The sequence below is a fragment of the Lissotriton vulgaris genome, chromosome 6, assembly GCF_964263255.1.
Source record: "Lissotriton vulgaris chromosome 6, aLisVul1.2, whole genome shotgun sequence".
NCBI lineage: Eukaryota > Metazoa > Chordata > Amphibia > Caudata > Salamandridae > Lissotriton > Lissotriton vulgaris.
The window spans coordinates 1,099,075,763-1,099,092,345 of NC_141694.1; the positions used below are offsets into that span (position 1 = coordinate 1,099,075,763).

At 43.4% G+C, this 16,583-nt stretch overlaps 1 protein-coding gene across 3 annotated transcripts in view; it reads left to right on the forward strand.

Annotated features, from left to right (window-relative positions):
• The first annotated feature begins 414 nt into the window (after window positions 1-414).
• ADGRG6 (adhesion G protein-coupled receptor G6) overlaps window positions 415-16,583 on the forward strand; it is a 653,874-nt gene continuing 637,705 nt past the window's right edge. The window contains exon 1 of one of the 3 annotated variants that reach the window (XM_086927164.1): window positions 415-823. In XM_086927164.1, the coding sequence (XP_086783290.1) occupies window positions 822-823 (2 nt within the window). In that variant the 5' untranslated portion in view covers window positions 415-821. The remainder of the gene's footprint in view (window positions 824-16,583) is intronic. The other 2 variants (XM_086927162.1, XM_086927163.1) reach the window with 2 other exon arrangements.

The window sequence follows — 16,583 nt, forward strand, 5'->3', positions numbered from 1 at the left end:
ACTCAAAGCCCTGGAAGACGGGATATCGGTCACCGGTGAGAAATCTCAATCGGACAATCGGTGAGTTATGTGGCAGCTGCTGGGATCAGCCTGCAGGTTACACCTGAAAGTGATTTAATTTTTTATGAGTAATAACTTCGGGAATTGTTGAGCTTGTTAACAAAGAGCACACCTGTCCTGACGTGCTGCGTGCTGAGTCACGAAACGCTGGGCTCTGTATAATTTACACACGTTAGCTAGCTACATATGTGCATAGTACTGTGTTGCTGTGTGTGTTTCACATGCTTACTGATAATATTGTGTGTGACGCGCCTCGTCCCCCACACTTGCTGTGCCGACCTCGCAGACGCTCTCTCGCGCTTATGCAGGGAGCAGGCTCCTCACATCGAGCCGCAGGTGGGCGGGCCCACGTTCCTGCCTGGGCGGGGGCGGAGGGAAGGGCAGACACAGGCAAGTAACATATCATGTGCACGCTTTCGTGCTCTGGGCAAAGTGCTTCCCCGGAGGATCCCGCAGACCCCGTGTCACACTGTCGAAAGGAGGAGAGAGAGAGCCAGCCTCCCGTCTGAGAAGGAGGGGGGCGGATCCGGGCATCTGCTCATGTTCAGGGGCAGACCAGCTGTGTGGACGGGGCCCCGAAAAGTGCCGCTCGGGAGGCGCTGCTGGTTTTCGTGGGGGGTGTGGGGTTACAAACAACCCCGGGGATATTGATCTCTATCGATAGAGGACCCCTGCCGGACTGTTCCCTTCTCCGCCCGCCGAAGAGGGGTCGGAGAATGACCCTCCACATCTGGTTGGCTGACACATAGCACAGCAGCAGCATGTAAGTTACAACTTTCACAACTTTTCGCTTCTCGTGCGCACGGTCTCCACCATCCATGCTGAGAGCGAGCCCTGACTGCAGTGCAGGACTGCGGAAACGGCCACAAAGGACTCTTCACTCGAAGAGCGTCAGATGCACAGATGCAAACTTGGATTGATATGAAAAGATATGCAGATTTTACATAGATATGTGTAAGTTCTGTAGATCTATCTATCCGTCCCTCCATCTGCTTACCCATCTAGCTGCTCCCCCATCCGTCTCTCTGCATGTCTGTCTGCCTGCCTTCTCAGCGTATGCCTGTCTACCAGTCAGTATGTCTGCCTGTCTATCTATTTATTTATTTATTTAATGTATTTGTATATAGCACAGACTTTACCCGAAGGTGTCAGAGCGCTTCACAATAGAACCAGTCATATTACATGAGAGAGATGGCACAAAATAGAACGTTACAAAAAATATCCATGAGAGGTAGAGTAAAACCATATAGGCAATAACACAATATCAAACATAGTAATCAAGGGTGGGGAATGAACAAGAAGATATTACAAATTTACAATGAAGAACTAACTTCCTGGAGGGGTCTGAGAATGAAGGTATTAGTTCTAAGTGTCCTTGGAAGATAAGAGATTTGAGGTCTATCTATCTTCCCGACTGCTTGGTGCCTGTGCATCCATGTATCTGACTGTCTGTTATGTGTGTGTATTTCTGTCTTTGTATGTGTTTGTTTTCAGTCTGTTATCTATTTGTATAGCTACATGTCTATCTATCCATCCATCCGTCCGTCCGTCCGCCTGTCTGTCTGTCTGTCTATCTATCTATCGCCTTTGCATACATGTATCTGCATATTTGTGTGCATTTGTGTTCGTATGTTTTTGTTTTCTGTCTGTTGCCTATTTGTATAGTTAACTGCTTATCTATCTATCTATCTATCTATCTATCTAGCTATCTATCTATCTATCTATCTATCTATCTATCTATCTATCTATCTATCTATCTATCTATCTATCTATCTATCTATCTATCTAGTGCCTTTTCATCCATGTATTTGCCTATTTGTGTGCATTTCTGTCTTCATATGTGTTTGTTTTCTTTCGGTTGTCTATTTCTATCTATCTATCTATCTATCTATCTATCTATCTATCTATCTATCTATCTATCTATCTATCTATCTATCTATCTATCTATCTATCTATCTATCTATCTATTCGCTCCTCGATCTGTCTCTCTGCCCATAGTTCTGTTTTATACATATTACATATGTTTTGCAGCAATGCGTGTGCCCCTGTCTGCGTGTTTTTTGCCTGATTGTATGTCGGTCACCTCTATCCATGCCAGTCTGTTTACGCGTTTATCAATGCGTATTTATGCCCTTTGCTTCATTGTGCGTGTGCCTCAGTCTGGATATATGTCTCTCTGTCCATTTATCTGTCAGTCTGCGCATATGTCACCCTGTCTCTGCTAGGTTCCGTCTTTATACGCAGCATAGGGCACTTGTGGAGTGTTTTTCACTCAAAACGTGACAACACGCAGACTAAGGTCACAGCTGGTGCAGGGCGAAACGCTCATGAACTCTACACTGCTGGGGGCAGGAGAGCGCTGCACACATTCTGTGGCTTAAAGCAGCGAACAAGACGCGTTTCTTGGTCAGGTGCTCGGCGCAGAACAGGTATGACTTGTGCTGCGCCATCCGGTTCTGGGGCCGCCAATTAAACACCTCAGGAGAAACGCGCGCTCGGGGCATCTTTCTGCGCACCGGGACGGACGAATCCAGACCAAATATTGGTTTTTGGACAGGGCGGCTGAAGGTAGAATTATTCTTGGAACGGCTCGGCGGGGCCCCTGCTGAAGAAAAACAGAACAATCTTCTTATGGTGTGTTTGCATTATTTTTAATTTATCCAGGGCATGCCTGAAGAAAATTTCCAAATAAAATATTTAAAAACACAGTTTCTGGTTAGGAAAGCTGATTTATTAAGAGCAGTTGACATTAACTACCAAAAACACATATTCGAAAAAAAAGGAGAATTCACTTGAGTATTTTCAATAATTTAATTAGTTTTTAAGAAGAAAACAGCTGCTCGGAACATTTCGTGCCATCGAATTGGGGTCGAGTTTTGCTTCAGACAATTTCACTCTTCACCAATATAAAAACAACCCATAAGAGTGTTTACATGTCCCTTGATGCACTAGTAAAGAAAACAGGAGTGTGACCCATATACCAAGTCGGGATTAGGGTTCAAAGGTTTATATAAATACAATATCCCAACCGGTGAAACTTAGAGAGACAATTGTTAAGGTATGCACAAAGCATTACATGAACAAGAAAATAAGGAGACAATTATTTCAAAATTTGTATGCAAAAGTTACTTATATATTTGGTTCAACATAGGAAGGAAAAAAGCAGGTTAGAATACTTAGAACAGCATCGATTTTCATAAGTTTTTAAATGACAACTGAAAGTAAACTTGGTGCTCAATTATATACAAGTGATGGCTGGCGACGCAAGTGAAGGGGTGAAACAGCGTGAGCGGCGCAATGTGAACAAGGTGCAAATATTATACAGTGGGTGGCACAGTGTGTGACATATTTAAGTTGACTTCAAATCACAATTCCCAATTCCGTAGAGCCACACTGGATGTTGTGCCTCAATTGGCAATGTGGGGTCGACAACGTTTCGGTCTCTGATCAATTGAGACCATCTTCAGGACGGGTTTGTCTCATTTTCAATGCTGGAGGAAAACCGGAAGGAAGTTCCGGCGAGCTGGCTGGAACACGATTCAAGGGGAACTGGGGCGATGCTATGGGCGACGTGGCGCCTTAGTTTAGGTGTTAGATCAATAGATGCAGTCAGGACATTCCAGGTAGGCAAGACCTGTATGACTGAAGGGGCAAGGTCCATGCCTGGTGTCAGTCAAAGGAGACGGGCTGCATACACGTCTCTCCATCGGGGGGGAAGTAAATTGGCAGACCGACGAGAATTACTTGTCTCCAGTGGGGCGATCTGGGCACAAGAGGGAGCCGGTTAGGTTCAAGTCGGTACCTGTGGATCAGGAGGTGGTTGAGGGTAGTGGGGACGCTCGTATCTGGGTTAATCAGAACTTAGGGCAGGAATCAATCCGGCAAAGGATCTCGAGGTACTGACTTCCGTCACGGAAGTCAGTGCCTCGAGATCCTTCACCAGATTGATTTCTGGCCTGTGTTCTGATTAACCCAGGTACGAGCGTCCCCACTTCCCTCAACCACCTCCTGATCCACAGGTACTGGCTTGAACCTAACCGGCTCCCTCTTGTGTCCAGATCGCCCCACTGGAAACACATAATTCTCGCCGGTCTGCCAATTTACTTCCCCCCCGCCGGAGAGACGTGTATGCAGCCCATCTCCTTTGACTGACACCAGGCACGGACCTTGTCCCTTAAGTCATACAAGTATTCTAACCTGATTTTTTCCTTCCTATGTTGAACCAAATATATAAGTGACTTTTGCATACAAATTTTGAAATAATTGTCTCCTTATTTTCTTGTTCATGTAATGCCTTGTGCATACCTTAACAATTGTCTCTCTAAGGTTCACCGGTTGCGATATTGTATTTATATAAACCTTGATGCACTAGGACATGGCTACTCTCCAACATTTTCTCAGGGGCCAAAGAGTTTGGTCTGTGATGTGACCAAGGGCCGTATTGATACCAGCAGGGTGGTGGCGGTGGGGTTCGTGGGGGGGTCGGGAGCATGGGTGATTGGGGGTAAGGTGGGTGTTGGGAAGTGAAGCATATACATCTAGTGAAACCAGAAAGCATAGGATTAATCCTGGCTTCCCCACTTAACCAAATTGTGTGAACCTGGGCAATTTCCTTATGTCAGTTTCCCTCATTTTTTCTTCATTGTCATGTATCAGAGGCCCGCTAAATACATGAATTAAGGAGGTGCGCTGTACAAAAACTCCTGTTTTTTATTTAATAAACTATAATATTCTTCATGTATAATAGGAACCCAGGGCATCCAGAGAGCAGCTGCGGCCTGTGCAGGTAAAAACGGTGGGGCCGGGTGAGGGGGGATTTTGACAGACAACGATGAGGGAACATTAATTATTTATTTAATATCCCCTTGTGGTTGTCTGTCGAATCCCCCCCTAACTCGGCCCCACAGATTTTACCTGCACGGGCCGCGGTTCAGCCACAGCCAGTAGTGGGAGTACCTGCCGGGCGGTGACGTGGGGAGGGGGAGTGGCAGGGTGGGGGGTAGTAATGTATGGATTACAGACCTTAACAGGTAAGTAAACATATAAATGAATAAAAACGAATTTCGTTGCGCGCACCGCATCGCATTTGGTGATGCAGTGCAGGCAATGAAATTCGTTTTATTTATTTATATTTTTACTTACCTGTTAAGGTCCGTAATCCAAGCATTACTACCCCCCACCCTCTCCTCCCCTCCCCACGTCATTGCCCGGCAGGTACTCCCACTACCGGCCGCGGCTGCCGTGGTTGCCAAAGAGAGCAGATTACAACCGATTTGCATCTTAGTTCACATGCATATCTAACTCAAGTGTTCTTAAGTTGCGTAAAAGGAGCAGAATGGTACATTTGGTGCATAAGTGGTGCACACGACATTTTGGTGTAACTGTTGGAGTATTTACAAAGATTTTTATGTGAATTTCTTACATTTATATCTAGATTTACACCAGGAAGGTCCAGACATAGCATACGAAAGTATTGCAAAGATCACCAATCAGTGCAGGTCTAACAGGTGGGATGGGAGTGGAGGGAGAAAGGACGAATTACAGAAACTGATTTTTGAGTGAGAAGAGAATAAGTAAAAGACAATTGAGTTCAATTTCTGAACTGACTTATTTTACTCAATGCATAAAATAAGCAACTTTAGAACTAGAAAAATAGACCTATGCTTGTTTTTGTAACAGATACCATATACTTAATAGGAAAGTTGTAATGTAAGAAGATAAGTAACTTAAAAGAGTAAATTTTTGGTTTAAGTTTAATAAACTGGATGAATGCAAGAAAGTAGGTTTCAAGAGTGTTTGTGTGTGTAATATCTACGATGACCTTTCCTTCTTTAGGGTTACAGTCCCCACGGAATGTGTTGCAATTGTTGTTTTTAGAGGAGAAACTGAAAGCTCATTTGGATGTCTTTATTTCGATGCTAAAACTAGACAGTTGACGTTTTCCTAACAGTAGATCCGATAACATGATATATATATATAATATATATATATATATATATATATATATATATATATATATATATATATATATATATATATATATATATATATATATATATTATTTTTTTCCGGGCTTGCTGAGTATAAAATGCTATTTACTATCAATTGTTGAGCGGGAGGGCGGACAAGACTCTTGAGAGGTGGAGGCTAACTTGAGTCGGTTATGATGTTGTTTCGTCAAGTGTAGAAGTTATAAATAAAAGCATTTAACTAGAAACAGAGCACAAAGGGTTAAATCTGTGCAATGATATAAAAACTCGTTCAATAGACCTTCTAAGTTTGGGCCCATTTGTTTTAATCTGCAAAAAGATAGTAGTCCGATACTGGTGAGGCAATAATCCATGATTTCTCAAATTATCTACAATCTTCTCCTATTTTCTTCTCCCAGTGTCTGGATTTATAGATTCATACCTGACCCCTTCTGTAGTCTTTTGAAGCAGCGCTTTGTACTTCTCTACATCTCGCTGCCTACTGATTGGAGCCCTCCTTTGTCCGTTTCTCCCATGCCCCACATATTGTAGGCACTGCTGTTGTGATTACTCTTTACACTCACTCCAGTCTCATAGCGCTTTAAAGGGTCCCTTGGCGCTTCTCTCACTTTATGCACAATCTCCTCATCCCTTTCTGGTGTTCTTCCACAACCCCCTTCTAGTTTTCTATCTCAACAGTTCCAAAGTGCTGTGAAGTGGCTGGAAAGGGATATAGCAGTACATTCTTTCACATGTCTGAATGTCAGTTAAGGTTTCTTACAACAGTATGAACTATGGCTGTTCCAGTCATCGGTACTGGCCAACCTTAGCCTATCTTGCACAGAAGACTTCCCTTGTTTTCTGAGTGCCCAAGATAGCTTCTCACAAGAAAAGGTCACATGTTTAGAATTGCTTTATGGCAAGGGGCAAAGTGGGTAATTGCCCAAGCTTCCACCTTCTAAGGCGCCCCAGGGAAAGTTAAGTTTCTCTCTTTGACCTCTATTTCTATTTATCTATCTAAACCTCTCCCCTATCACTACCTCTGCATCTCTACACTATTTACTACTACAATACAATCTTTGATTTACATGGTTTCTAACAGTGCAATGTCATCTTAATGAGGTTTGCAGTCCTGGGTCAGACATATTTGAACTCATTTTGTGTGACCCTGTTAAAGTTTAACATATAATTTAGCATTATTTGGCATCCCGAGGGCCTGAGTTATCCGGAAATGGGTAATAAAATTAAAAACTTGCTCCGTAGAGGTGCCCCCAAATCCCTCAAATCCTTAAAATTACCCTGCACAAAACTCAAAGATTGTACTGTATTGTTATATATATATATATATTGCTTTATCCATTCCCCCTGCAGCCGATAGTAGAGTGCCCATATGTTACTCCTCGACGCTGAAAAAAAGTATTTCCTTTTTCACTTTCCCAAAGGATTACTTTTTTCCCACCCTTTTGCTCTGGTTAAATGGACGAGCCCTCCACAGGAAACCCCGGGGACAATTCTATTTAGGCGCGCGGGCTCGCCAGGCTGAGGTAATGACGCCGCGCGCGCCAGCCGGTTCCCGCTTCGTACCCAGAGTGCCTGCGCGTGCGACGTCTCCGCCTTTCGCACGAGGAACAGGGTGTTTCATTTTTGTACCGCGCTAGCAAAAGCAGCCGTTAGCAGCTGAGCTTTCAGCGCAGACGCCGGCCCCAGTCTTCCTGTGTAAGTTTTCAGAGGCAGTGCATAGTTTATTCCAAGTTCAGACCCCTCATGGGGAATGACTTGGGTATATATTCTTGGTTACATGTGCTCCAGCCAGGGAAAGGCTTCTTCGTAGGGGCGTAGCTATCGTTAGAGCAGCAGGTACATTGGCACCAGGGCATGTGCGCTGGAAGTAAAGGTGAGGAGGGAGATGGGGCGCCCCATAAATAACCATGCTGGAGTTCAGAAGGCGAATGAGCAATAGACATGCCTTTAAATTTTACGTTTATCTTGTCACATTTGGTGCCCATAATTCCAAGACACAGGAGAGGTCAAATGTCTGGTGATGTATTCTGAAGAATTGCTGAAAATTTGGAAACTGGTATTTACTTTTATTTCTCTGAATACAAAGAGAGAGGGTTTTGTAAAAGTGATATAGGTGACAATGTTAATGGGGTACAGGATGTGTGACAAGTAAGGCTGTAGGATGTCGTTTTTTTCTAAAACACAACATTTAAATACCTGTAAATGAGCTATTCCCATATTTAAAAACACACCAGCAATTAGGAAAGCAAAAATGAAGCACATTTTAATAGGATAAAAAAAAATCACCAGACTTTACTTGATGATGCACAAATGACAGTGGCTCTTGGTGACATATGAAAATGGCGGGGCGAGTGAAGTGAAAATTTTGACAGGCCCTGTGAGAAAACCACCAATGTCTTTAGGCTTAATACCAAAGCTCTCAATCGTGGATTATTACGTGTTTTTTTGTGTATAAAGGGCCACGACTCTGAGCTTTGGAGCTGAGGCTGGAGGCAGTGGGAGTTTCTAAATGAGCATGAGTCAAAAACAAAAACCCTGTGCATTCAAAGTATGCATTATACATGCAGATTATTTTTAGTATAGTGCGCTCTCGACCCAAAGGTATTAGAGTGCTTAAATAGAGCAGCAGCTGGATTACACACGTTCACCTTCATTTCTTATAGGCACAGGGAGGTCATAGGCATGATTTAGATCTTGGTGGATGGGTTACTCCATCACAACAGTGATGGATATCCCGCCTGCCAAGATATTAATCTCATTATATCTTATGGGATTTATTTTTCGGGCGACTGGGTATCCTTCACTGTTCTGATAGAGTAACCCATCTGCTGAGATCTAAACCAGGCCCTGAGTGATTTGCCCAGAATCACAGGATGTTGAGCTGGCAAGGAGACTCGAACAACCTGCTTCCCTAACTCCAAAGTCGGCAGCACTGGCCATTATTCCACACCCTCTTCTTCCATATAAATAGGAAATAATAATCCTCGACAGAACAACATACTGGAAATACTTAACAGCCAAGATGAAGTAAAAGGCTGACATGGCACGCATTACATTAACTTTTTATTATAATAAAAAAAATGTTTACTTACCGATTAGCTGCAGCACGTCTTCGATGTTCAACAGTCCTGGATCCGAGTGAGGTCCACTCCCACAGCCAATTTCCTTAACCAATCCAGACAATGCTCTCATGCTGTTAATAATGTTAAGCAGCATGAGTAAAGTGTCAGGTTAGGTTAGATCAGGCTGGCTCAACATTCCCGCAGGCACTGGAAGCCTGTGCCTGAACGCCACCCAGCTGTCTAAGACAGGTCAGGTTGAAGAGGTTTGAATTGCGCATGTCAAGCTGGCCGCCGCAAGACAGCTGGCCAAACCAACATTCGCAATTCAGCCCCACCCTCACACTTAGCTCGGGCTGCGGAGTGAAGAATAAAATGGTAATAGAATCATTCTAGTATCCACACTTTCTATGCTCTCAGCTCGGGGTGTCCATGCTCCGCCACCCTTATGGAGGACCTGCCGCTGGCAAATGATCCAAATTCGCTGACACCCAATTTCCGCACACGTTTGTTTGCGCACTACAAAGTTTTACTGGTAAACACCATGGGCCTGATTTAGATCTTGGCGGAGGGGTTACTCCGTCAAAATGATGATGGATACCCCGTCCGCCGTAATATAAATCCCAATGATAACCTATGGGATTTATATTACTGCGAATGGGACATCCGTCGAGTAATCCATCCGCCAAGATCTAAATCTGGACCCATGTCTATCCAAATTTAGTGGCCATTTCAACAGAGAATGTGCTGTCTGTAAATGCACTATCTGACCGGTGCTCCAAAATGCACCACCGGCTTCATACAACACCCTTACCACTCTCCTGCTTAATGGGCATGGCACATTTGCTATATTTGTTTTTTGGTGTCGCACTTGGAGTTTTCACAGTCCTTATGAGTTCAGGGATGTAACATTAATGTTATGTTATAAAATTTTATAAAGCGCACAGCTGCCCCAGCGAAGGGCTGAAAATTATTCCAATACCCCTACGCCAGGGTGCAGGAGATCCGAGCACCTTAATCATGAACGTTTAAATGATCAACCAGTATGAACATTAATTGATATACAAGAACAGCGGGTTTTGGCCATTGAGTAATTCTGAGGTCTACTGTGATTATACTCGCTTTTATTTGAGGAACTCCAACCTTGATCAATATGAAATATTCAAACGTCATATGAATGACATAAACTAATGCAAATTCGATTCCTGTGTCCTTCCAGAGTTAAATGTTGGTGGAGCTTGGCCACATGTGTACTGTGACAATTGACTATGCAGCCTGGCCTCTGTTATACTGGAAGAATCACTTGAACATTTGTGGTTAAAGTGCCAACAGCTTGACGAAGAGCCTCTATGTACTTTTTCTAGTACATTTTTTGACAATTTTAATGTGTTCAATCCTATGGACAAATGTATTCTTAATTGCGTGGTTATTTTTTACAATTAAAATTCTAACCAGTCAGTAGGAAAATAACATACTTTATTTGTAAATCTTTGGTTTTTTTTTAGAAATTTATAATCAACATAAATATGAGTGAATTAATGTTATTTGCTATCCAAAAGCAGAAGGGGACAATGTTACGTGTTTGCTATAGGTCCCAGGGCACCCTTGCTGCGTCACTGCTTTTCGATAGTGGTCAATCTAAATGAGGGGTGTTTGGCTCCATAAGAGCAAAATAACCAACCATTGCAATGATTCTTGCAGATTGGGTTTGTAAGAGTGGCAGGAGAGTAAAACATTATTAATCCCTAGGTAATGGGCTTCACAGAGAATAAGCAAGGGAAAAAAAACATTTGCAAAGACCAAGAAGGACGTGCCATTACACCAGAGTTACACTTCTAGAATATTTTACCACAGGAAATTGAACGATACATGCAATGTGCATGTTACTTCCCTATGGGGAAATCCACAAGCACCGACTTTTAAATGTACATGTGGTTTCCGTCTGTGACTTCAACATCAACTGTGTCTCTAGTTTTCCTCCCTGCACCCAACACTGTGTCGTTTTTAGATCAGGGGTTTGATAGTGCAGCTTTCAAACAAATATGTTGCTAACAATATACGAGGAGTGAGCTTTGGGTCTACTAAAAACAAAATTCCTTCTCCTGGGTTCAATAAGACATTAATGGTATTGGGATCCCAAAGGGGACGCATACATCAGTGTCGGGATTTAGATGTTACAATGGTTACCAAATTTACAGATAGGTATATATAGGGCCTAACAGTACCATGGGAAACATGAAACAATAATAAAAACTTGAAACAATCATTAAAAAAGCTTTTTCATTTATTTAAGAAGATTTAAAATTAGATTATAACATGTTTTTGCATTTAAAATAATACATAAATTTCTGAAATTTATGTATTATTTTAAATGCAAAAACATGTTATAATCTAATTTTAAATCTTCTTAAATAAATGAAAAAGCTTTTTTAATGATTGTTTCAAGTTTGTATTATTGTTTCATGTTTCCCATGGTACTGTTAGGCCCTATATATACCTATCTGTAAATTTGGTAACCATTGTAACATCTAAATCCCCGACACTGATGTATGCGTCCCCTTTGGGATCCCAATACCATTAATGTCTTATTGAACCCAGGAGAAGGAATTTTGTTTTTAGTAGATTGCTGACCCAATCCTTTTCCTGTCAGAAAGGGTAACTCCCGATAAATATTGTGTGAGCTTTGGGTCTGCCCCTTTGAGCCCCTGCCTTTCCTCCATACGCTAAATCAACCATTGTAGTGAGTCTTTGTTAATCATACCTTAGCTCGGCCCTGTGGAGTGTTCATCTATATCCTAATGCTATTGGCTGTTTTGTTGCATTCTTCTGTCTGTGCTCAGTTGCTTGAATTGCTCGACGTGAGGGACATGTTTACAATTTTAGCCTTCTCTCTCCATTCTTGCTGGCTCCCCATGCATGTCTCGGTCTGATATGCTCAGGCTGCCTGCATTAGCACATTAAACCCAGACCTATTGACTTTGCTACTGCTTGTTTTTTCTTTTTTCTGTGCCTCTCCGGCACATGATCTCTTCTATTGGTTTGAGGAAGAGAACAGGGGAGACCACAGTAAATGGGAGCAGGGTGTGTGGCCACAGGTTAGTCCGCTACCCACAAATGAAGTTACACTTCTTCTGACTCTTCGCCTCCATGTTGCTGTCTTCATCTTTTTGCTTTGTCTGTTTTTCCTTGTCTGTCTATTTTGTTTTTTTAATTTGATATGTGGAGACCCTGAAACCTCTCTTCGTTCTCACGCCTGTATTCCTTATTCATATTTATTCTGTGATAGGAGGTGGTGAGATGAGGAGGTGGCGATGTATTCACCAGTGGCCATATGCTGGGAGTGAAAAATCTGCAATCCCACTGCTGCACACAGAGTCCTGTGGCAGCTGAACACTTACTGCACTGTTTTGACAGTAAACAAAGCAACAAAGCAATTATCAAACTGAAACACCTCATAAATAATTGTATGAATTCATTAATACTATGAATAAAAGCAATACTATAGTTCGAATCACGATAGAAACTTGTGATGGCAGAGCGCTTTGAAATGTGTCTCTTTTAATTAAATAGTTTCCTTTCACCTTCATTAGTTAGAAGATGTTTGTTGCTGTTGTGAACTGATCCACAAAATACTCACGCGAGTCAAATGAATGAAGATTCTCTCTACACAAAACTGAAGATTCACCTAACTGATGTTTCACAGACTGCAGCATATTACAAAAGAACTGAAACCACAGTTAACAAGATCAAAGTCAATGTTGTGAAAGTAAAAGCTATTCAGGCAGACAAAGCACTACCTTGTGGTTAATGGGTGGAATAGGGAATTCTTGAGCCTTTTTCTTATTAGTTTTATGTAGCGCAAACTCGACCTGAAGGTATCAGAGCGCTATACATGAGCATCAGCTGCCTTACAAACGGAGACATTCATTTTGGTTAGGCACACGGAGATTAAGGGAATTGCTCAGAATCACATGATGTTGAACATCCCTGCTGAGACTCGAGCCCAGTTCCCCAGCTTCAAGGTCGACTGTATACTTGACAGCTGTTGTCTCAGTGGTGGTGCCAACCCCTTCCGCTTTGCGAGGTAATAATACAGACCACACAAGCTAAGGAAGAATAAAGACCACAGATTGAATGCTAAGGTTCAATTTACAAGCAAATTAACTCAAAGCCCTTGCACCCCGTCTCCAAGGATAATTACTGAAAATCAGCAGCATGAAATTTAATGTGTAACTGCTGTGGAAACAAAGACTTTCAACATGGTAGTCATCTTATAGTGATCTCTAACTTACACCTTCCAAGCTAATCGTTAAGTACTGGTGGCCTTTGGTTGACTCCTACCATTCCCTCCTTCCAGTTGGATGACAATGTTTGGATCCTCTGCACACTCTTTGTGATTGACGGAACATCTACTGTTGCTATTCTCAGCCGTATTATACCTTACTCATGAACCTTCAATACTTTTGAACTTTGTTTACCACTTACCATTTAGTTGTCCACTTCTGTCTCCATCAAATTAGAATCCACTTCCAACCCTCTCTGCGTCCATTTGTTCAAGCTCAATGGCCACCTTTGATTCTACATACATTCTTCCCTGCAGGGTGCATGTCTGCTTTTGGTTTTTCTATCCATTGATTAGCTCCATTTAATGCCCACTTCTGGTTCCACCCCACATTCAATCTGCCTAGTCTACACCCCGCTTCCTATGCCTTAAAGCATTTGTTCTGTGTGGTCGTAGTTAGCTTCCTGTACATCTAGCAGTTACCTTTTCACCCTTGGTGGCTAATCACCATCCTCCCAAAGGGAGCTTTGATCATTTGTGGCAGCTCCTTTCATTCTAAGGGGCTAATTACGAGTCTGGCGGGTGGCCGGCTGTGGAGTTTTGTGGTTTGGGAGCGATGCGCTAGTGTGGCGTCCCGCTCCCACACCACCAAACTCATAATCAATCCCAAAGTTTGGTGCACGTTGCATTCTGTCTGCGGCCAGTCATTGTGACCTCTGTTTAGCACTAGAAGGGCGTAGAAGCGCCTTCCATTTTTTTCTTGCGGACAGTGCTGCCTTTCTGTCGAGAATGGCATTGTTTCATCATGCCCTGCAACATCAACAAACAGAGAGTGTTGCTGTTGCAGGGGCATGGTGAAACAGAGGGTGCACCTGGAGATGGAAAGGTGGGTGAGAATCACTGTATGGAGGTAAAAATTTAAATACGACTCCCATATTCTCGCGGGCAGGTCCAGCCCTTCCAAGAACTTCCCGCTCTGTGCTACAAAGGAGGAGGAAAGCGACAGAAAGAAACCACACTCAGGTCCTTCGAAGACTAAAAAGGAGGACCTCACTCTCAAAGGTACAGCTGGGGTTTGTTCTCTGTTCAGGAGCAACCCAATAAGGCTTCCGGCCCGCTAAACCCCAGTCCCCGGCGACGGGAAAATGGTACACAAAACATTTTACATTTTGGCATAGATGCAACTTTTTAAAACCATCTTTATTACAATTGTTTAAATAACAATACAAGCACTCTACTTCGCAATGACTAGAAGCACTGGTTCACCACACTCTCTGTTAATAAAATAGGGTTAACAACAAAAACTGTTATAATGCACATTAACGACAAAGTAGATTTATGTTAGAAGAAAAGACTGTCACTCTTCGTAAATGATATTCCTGCCTGGACTCAATTAAGGATAAGTCAATGAACAGCATAAAAGTAAACAACACCAATAAACTATCTTTACCAATACCGAGAGGCTGACTATTATTGCAGGGGCGTAACGCAGACCTCTGCAGCCCTGTAGGGCAGCAGGGCTCCCAACCCTTCAAGCTGCCCCTCAACCTTCTTGGGGCCCCCATTCAGTCCAATGCTAATGTATATCTGTGAGAAATGGGGAACTCAGAGGCCCCTTATTACATGCTGCAGGGGAGACCAATCTTTTTTTATCAAGCAATTGTAATAGTGGTAGGGTTGAGGTTGGTAGACAGTTGAGACATCATTGGTTAGCTCTATCCAGGAGGTGACTGAGTCCCTACGCCAACCTAGTAAGAGGTAGGTAGTAAGAAAGATGGTGGATTAGGGTTAGAGGTGTGTGAGAATCGGGGCCCAGATGTAAAGAAAGCTAGTAAGTGGAAGGTGTCACTAAATACATTAGATCTGGGCCTGTGTCCAGATTGGGATGAAGAAATATAAGAAGCTGAGGGTCTCAAAAGGATATAAGCGCTCCTGTTACTGCATCAGTGTATTGTCTTCGGGTCCTTCTTTCACATTTATCAACATGTTGCCCCAGTTGTTGGAGATCGGGGGCCGTAGCATTCCAGTGACTTCTGCCTTGTGGAAGGCGTTGCTTTTGGCCTCTGACTCGGCGCCACGCCAATACTGTGGGAGGTACGGAAGCATTCCACCTGATAGTGACTGCTTGTTTGGCAATCAGTGAGGTGAGATCCAAGAAAGGTGTGCAGCTACCCTATCTTTGTTTCCTTTTTGTATAGCTCCAAAACGTAGACCTCCCAGCTATTTAAGTCTGCTACAGCAGTAGTAGCTGTCAGCCTGCTCAAAGCTTCAGACCAGTGGGCCGCTACTGAAGGGCAGTTCCATAACATGTGCTGGAGGCCTTTTGAAACTGTAGTACAGCGAGGATAGGAAGCGAGTGGTCGCTCCCCTGCCTGCGCTACCTGCACAACTTGGTATCGTTATTACTAAGCAGTTCTGATAACTAGCTTTGCGTCCTAAGAGCGTGTGCATTCAGCCCTCATTACCCGAGCATTTTTCATGCTGCACTGTGTCCATTTCAGTCGAGTTAAGAGCGCGTGTATTTCATTTCATTTGTTCAGATTGTGATTGTGATTTCATAGCTGCACTGTATCTAATTTGCCATTCAAAGTGCGTGTGCATCCCGTTTTAATTTATTGCTCATTTACCCGACCTGCGCATTGTTAGTAAGATCCCCCGGCGCCCTGCTCTGCCCTCCCCTCCATTTTGTGATTGTTGTTGTTGTGCTCCGTCCCTTGAGCCCGCCACGCCTCCCAGCTGAGCCGCCCTCCCACTAGCGCCAAAACGCGTCCTCTGACCACGCAGCTTCGTGATTCACTCCTCGCTTCTGGCTCGAGTGGTCGCTCCCCTGCCTGCGCTACCTGCACAACTTGGTATCGTTATTACTAAGCAGTTCTGATAACTAGCTTTGCGTCCTAAGAGCGTGTGCATTCAGCCCTCATTACCCGAGCATTTTTCATGCTGCACTGTGTCCATTTCAGTCGAGTTAAGAGCGCGTGTATTTCATTTCATTTGTTCAGATTGTGATTGTGATTTCATAGCTGCACTGTATCTAATTTGCCATTCAAAGTGCGTGTGCATCCCGTTTTAATTTATTGCTCATTTACCCGACCTGCGCATTGTTAGTAAGATCCCCCGGCGCCCTGCTCTGCCCTCCCCTCCATTTTGTGATTGTTGTTGTTGTGCTCCGTCCCTTGAGCCCGCCACGCCTCC